The following is a 6,255-nucleotide window of genomic DNA, read 5'->3' on the forward strand; positions in this document are numbered from 1 at the left end:
CAATATACTCGAGTCTGCCTATGGGGGCTACATTATACTATATACTAGGTATATTGAGGACTCTCTGGTGTGTTATACTATATGGAGGCTGTCTAGTGGGCCATCATACAGTGTGTAGATTACAGTAAGGGGGACATCATACAATGTGGATTTTACAGTGAGGGGACCATCATACAGTGTTGGAGCCATCATTGGGGGATACTAAGGGGTCAGTATATATACAGTGAGGGGGCATTATACTGTGTATAGGGGAGCGATACAAGGGGGATACTCAGGACATTATTAAATGTAAAGTGGGCACTTATTGTTATAGGGGAACTCAGGTTACTGTGACTGTCAATCGGGGCACACAGAGGGCATTATTACATTCTAGGGGACAAAATGTGCGCACTGTTTTCTCAGTCACTTGCACCCGGCATTACTGTATTATAGAGGGATGCTTTAGAATTTAGAGGGCACACAGAACCACACAATAGGTGCAATAATAGGGACACGTACAGCAGCAGCGGCTCAGCATTGGGGTATCAGGTTCAGTAATAGGGACACGTACAGCAGCAGCGGCTCAGCATTGGGGTATCAGGTGCAGTAATAGGGACACGTACGGCAGCAGCGGCTCAGCATTGGGGTATCAGCTGCAGTAATAGGGACACATACGGCAGCAGCGGCTCAGCATTGGGGTATCAGGTGCAGTAATAAGGACACATACGGCAGCAGCGGCTCAGCATTGGGGTATGAGGTGCAGTAATAAGGACACATACGGCAGCAGTGGCTCAGCATTGGGGTATCAGGTGCAGTAATAGGGACACAAACGGCAGCAGCGGCTCAGCAGGATGAGGGGTTTGTGCAGGTTGGGGATACATGGTGATGGGGCTGGAATATTAGAAGAGAAACGTGTCAAATATTTTATATTTATTTATATGCATCTCCAGTTGGAGTACTGAGGGTTTTGTTTTGTTGTATAACTATATAATTTCACTTTTTTTTACTTGTGGAATCTGCATAGCGATTATTTCCTAAATTGTGTTTTTGTGTTGTGCCTCGGCTCGGGTTCTGTAGGAGGACCATTGGATTCGTAATGCATCTTATTTTATGCTATTTTTGACTGTATATTAATTACTGCTGGTATCTTTGTCCAGGACGCGAACTTGCGGTGTTCCTGCGGTGGTTCTTCTGAGCCATCGATGGTTCCTGGCTTTCTTCTTCGGCGCTCAAATGGATATATTCCCTCTGACGCCTATTTTTTAAACTGACAATCTCCTCTTCCCCTTTAAAAGGTCATTTTAACCCCCAAAAAATGATCCTTTCTATAATAATCTACAATATCCTCTTTTAAAATATTCCCCTCTATTACAAATGGCTGAATGGTATAATTTATGTTTTCATATTCCCTTTCTATATATCAAAATTATCTCTGACGAAATTCTCAGTTATAATATTGAATTATCCTTCTCTTCTCTAAAATTTGCTTTTTGAATGTAACCTTAGATATAGATTCATTTCCATACGGATATTTTTTTTTTGTCTTCTAATTACTGATAGTCCTTTACTATGACATCATATATATATTTTTTTATTGTTTTTAAATAAGTTTTCTCTTTTGAAATGCTTTCACAGTTATAGATATCTGCATGTCAGTACGTCGACAGCGATGTCATTTCTCTCTGACAAATCCATCTTTGTATACTCACACGCATATTATTTATACTTTTTAATTATGACGTTTTTTTCAACAATAAGTGATGATGGGTTTCTCCTTGGATATGATCTCAGCATAATATCGGCCCCAGTCTGGGAGTTTGCGATGTCTTGCGACTTTCCCTCACTCTAGAGCAGGGTTCCCCACCTCCAGTCCTCAAGGCCCACCAACAGATCATGTTTTCAGGATTTCATTAGTATTGCCCAGGTCATAATTGCTTCACCTGTGCAATACAAAGGAAATCCTGAAAACATGATCTGTCGGTGGGCCTTGAGGACTGGAGTTGGGGAACCCTGCTCTAGAGCTTCGAACAGAAAAAATCCCCCTCCCCTTTTTATCTTGTCTTCCTCTTTTTTATATTGTTTGTACTGGGAAATTGATTTATTTTACATGGTAAAAGCGATCACTTTATATTCATAATTATTAATGGACACAGTTCACTTAGATTTTTTAAATATTTATTAATTTTTTAATGTGTTTCTGCTCCGCAGGTTCTTGTCCATATCTTCTCTTTTGAAGAAAGCTTGGATCCACTCATTCATTTCTTAATTTTTTTCTTTAAATAATTTTCAGTTGTTACCCGTTAATCTGTGAATAGAAATGAATTGATGATTAAGAAAGGGATCCTTAATGTATATGTTTAATTCTATACCGATAAAGACGTGTTAACCTTTTGTCAACCATGAACTCTGACATCATGCGTCATTTGATCGTTAGGCGCCATTTTTTGAATTTAGCATGTGCTTAAACCTTGCAAGCACCTTGTCTCTTCATATTGTATGTGGTATTTCCTGACGAAGGGGTCATTGGAACACCGAAATGCGTTGAATAAGCAACTGGAATATTTCAATAATTTCTGGAATTAATCTATTGCGGCAGCGCGGAGATAATCCACACTTCCTACTAAGCATATCTCTTCATAAGGTCGTGGATCGACCTGTGGATCTGCGGCAGCTGCCATCTTTACATGCCTGTATTCACCTGCACCAGGTGAGCAGTTTTCTTGGTGTTTCATCTTTGTGATACGTGGGATAAGACCCTATTGCGCTTTGTGTCTCCCCTCTTTCTTTTTCTATATATAGCAAACTGATGATACCGCTTAGAGTTTGTAAATCTTTCAATAAAAAAATTATACTTACGTTTTATTTATTGTGTTCCCGCTCTGCTGAAGCAGCAGGTAAAAGCTCGGAGGAGTCAGCTGTATAGAATGGAGAAGAAAGGAAGGGAAGGTGTTGGTATCTTCCATTAAAAATATACTGTACAATATAGTATAAAGGGAAGACACAAAGTATATCTACCCATATTATGGGCCTTAGTGTAACAACATGTCACATACAACAATGGGGGAAGCTTTTCCTTACTTTGTTGGACGTCTCTCTGTTTCTTTTTTATCACTTTTGCTGCTGGAGAAAAAGAAAAAGTGATCACAAATAAATATATCAATATAATAATCAGGAACAAATCCTAGCATCATAGGGATACAGATAATAAACATAATGTATGCCCTATCTCATATACTTCACCACATCATATAGATTGCTAATTATTAGCTCATTGAATACATTTCACATGCACTTGCAAGCGGACTGATCTGCCTGTGTAACTACCAGGACAAATCATTGTATAATTTTGCATCTAGAAGACAGCGTTTAGGACATAAGGGCACATCCATTTGTGGGAAGGGTTAAATACTTACATGTTTTTGACAGTGATCTGGTTTTTTCTTCTATAGCATTTTGGCATCCACCATTTATGTTTGTGTCTTAAAAAATCCAAACAAACAAATTGAGACTCAGACAATTCACATCATCATTCTGATCAGTCTATGAGAATTTATACAGTGATATTGTCCTGTGTAATGTCCTATGATAATGTCACAATTAGTGATGGGTGAACCTCTGGATGTTTGGGTCCTGCGTGTTATGCCAAACGGTTAAAAAAAAAAGCTTGGTTTGGGTACCAGAACAGTACCCGAAACCGAACCTAGACCCCATTCAGATGCATGGTATGCCCGAACACCCATTGTTTGCCATGCTGTCATTTGCAGCACAGCACAGCAAACACTGTCTGTGATCAGTCAGAGAGCTGCGGTTTCCAACACCAGCTATGAAAGTTTACCTCTGTTCATAGAGGCGTCGGCTGATTAGAGAGTACTATTCCCAGCAGCCTACGCCTGCTGCCGCTAATAACAGCGAGATCAGGTGTCGTTGATGGGAGTATTCATCAGTCAGTGCCTGCACTATAAATAAATACAATTTTTAAAAAAAAATATGACGTGAAGTCTTTCTATTTTTGATTACCAGTATGGTAAAACTGACAGCTGCGAGCTGCAACATTTAGCTGTCAGCTTTAGCAAAGCTGGTTATCAACAATAGAGGGGTCCCAACGGCATTTAAAAAACAATTAAAAAATATGGAATGGGATCCCCCCATTTTTAACAACCTGCCAAGAATTAATGCTTAGGAAGCCTATGGATAAAGTTATCGGACTGGATATAACTGCTATCCATGTCTTCTTGAGTACATTTTTTTCCAGGAGACTCGGCGGTGTTCTGGGAGTCTTGGCGAATACATTATAATCTCACTATCTGTCTACTTACAAGCTGATATCCTCATTGCTGCCTTCTGATGTGGCATTAAACTTATCCACCTCTTCTTCCTCCTTTTTCTCCTCCTCCTCGTCATCCTCCTTCTCCTCCTCGTCATCCTCCTTCTCCTCCTCGTCATCCTCCTCATCCTCCTTCTCCTCCTCCTTCTCCTCCTCCTCGTCATCCTCCTTCTCCTCCTCGTCATCCTCCTCCTCCTCATCCTCCTCCTCCTCATCCTCCTCCTCCTCATCATCCTCCTCCTCCTCGTCATCCTCCTTCTCCTTCTCCTCATTCTCCTTCTCCTCCTCCTCGTCATCCTCCTTCTCCTCCTCCTCCTCATCATCCTCCTTCTCCTCCTCGTCATCCTCCTCCTTCTCCTCCTCGTCATCCTCCTTCTCCTCCTCCTCGTCATCCTCCTCCTCCTCCTTCTCCTCGTCATCCTCCTCCTCCTCGTCATCCTCCTTCTCCTCCTTCTCATCATCCTCGTCATCCTCCTCCTCCTCGTCATCCTCCTTCTCCTCCTCCTCGTCATCCTCCTTCTCCTCGTCATCCTCCTTCTCCTCCTCGTCATCCTCCTTCTGCTCCTCCTCCTCGTCATCCTCCTTCTCCTCCTCCTCGTCATCCTCCTTCTCCTCCTCCTCGTCATCCTCCTTCTGCTCCTCCTCCTCGTCATCCTCCTTCTCCTCCTCCTCGTCATCCTCCTCCTTCTCCTCCTCCTCGTCATCCTCCTTCTCCTCCTCCTTCTTCTGCTCGTCATCCTCCTTCTTCTCCTCCTCCTCGTCATCCTCCTTCTCCTCCTCGTCATCCTCCTTCTCCTCCTCGTCATCCTCCTTCTTCTGCTCGTCATCCTCCTTCTTCTGCTCGTCATCCTCCTCCTCGTCATCCTCCTTCTCCTCCTCCTCCTTCTCCTCCTCGTCATCCTCCTTCTCCTCCTCCTCTTCCTCACTATTGGATATATAACAGACATTATTTAGCAATTCTCATAAACTGCCATTGTTTTTACAATTACTCATTTTATATGAGAAATTTCTCTAAAAACTTCTGAATTTCTATCCATCATCACTGTTATCCTCCAGTTGCCAACTATTAGCAGAATGAAGGCTGCAATTTATAGTAGACTGTGTATGGAGGACATAAATGGTTTCATAAAACTCCCAGGCATGATCCGTAAAAATCTCTCTAAGAAAAAGTGTCCGTGTTACCGTCCGCCATGTCTGTCATGCCGCAAGATGCCTGGAGCAATGTGCACATGCGCCTTACCTCATGGCTGTTGCTGGGTAACCATCCATCTGTCTGGTTCTGCAATCCGCTGTATTCCTGGAACACCTAATCATGTGACTTCTATGTTCCAGCCCTGCTCTGATTCTGCAATCCGCTGTATTCCTGGAAACCTCTGATCATGTGACCTCCTCTATGGTTCTACCCAGGCTGTTCTAGCGATGCTCTCTATGATCCTGGAGGATCTGAACACAAAGTTCCTCCCAGGTCCTGACCCGGAAGTACTGGTGCTATGGTGCTATATCAGACCGCCCCTCCCTATGGTCAGGGCCTGAGTATCGTGTTGCTTCCCTGTATGGCTGCTAGGCTTGCAGGGTCGCTCCTGTATTCTGTGCTCCTACACTTTGCTCTGTCGTGCGTCTCTGCACACGCTCTGTGCTTGTACTCTGACTCCTGTCTCGTGCCATGTCTTGTGTTGTCTCTCATGCCATGTTTGTCCTTGCCTTGCCTTGTAGTACCTCCGCTGTTCTCTGCTTTAGCCTGTTTTGCCATGTCTGGTCTTTGCTATTCTGAGCCTTGTAGTACTTCTCATGTTTCTTGTCTCTGCCTGGTTTTCTGTACTCTGCCCTTTGGTGCTCTCTTGCACATTTCCACGCTAGTCCCAAGGCTCTGCCTTGGCCCGGCTCTGGGCTAGGGCCTACGCTCCGCTGCTAGCTCTGTTCTTGCTCTGACCTGGCTCTGTTTCTGCCTATGT

The 6,255-nt window shown here is 43.4% G+C and overlaps 1 protein-coding gene across 1 annotated transcript; it reads right to left on the minus strand.

Annotated features, from left to right (window-relative positions):
* Positions 1-2,137: 2,137 nt before the first annotated feature.
* LOC141095867 (uncharacterized) lies at positions 2,138-5,504 on the minus strand. Its single transcript, XM_073582247.1, has 5 exons — positions 5,486-5,504; positions 3,393-5,262; positions 3,058-3,099; positions 2,836-2,894; positions 2,138-2,284 (listed from the first exon to the last, which is right to left on the minus strand). The coding sequence occupies exons 1-2, from the start codon at positions 5,502-5,504 to the stop codon at positions 4,292-4,294; spliced, it is 990 nt and encodes a 329-aa protein (XP_073438348.1). The 3' UTR covers positions 2,138-2,284; positions 2,836-2,894; positions 3,058-3,099; positions 3,393-4,291.
* Positions 5,505-6,255: the final 751 nt, after the last annotated feature.

Source organism: Dendrobates tinctorius, unplaced genomic scaffold, assembly GCF_039654945.1.
Source record: "Dendrobates tinctorius isolate UK_male_01 unplaced genomic scaffold, ASM3965494v1 ptg000070l, whole genome shotgun sequence".
Classification (NCBI taxonomy): domain Eukaryota; kingdom Metazoa; phylum Chordata; class Amphibia; order Anura; family Dendrobatidae; genus Dendrobates; species Dendrobates tinctorius.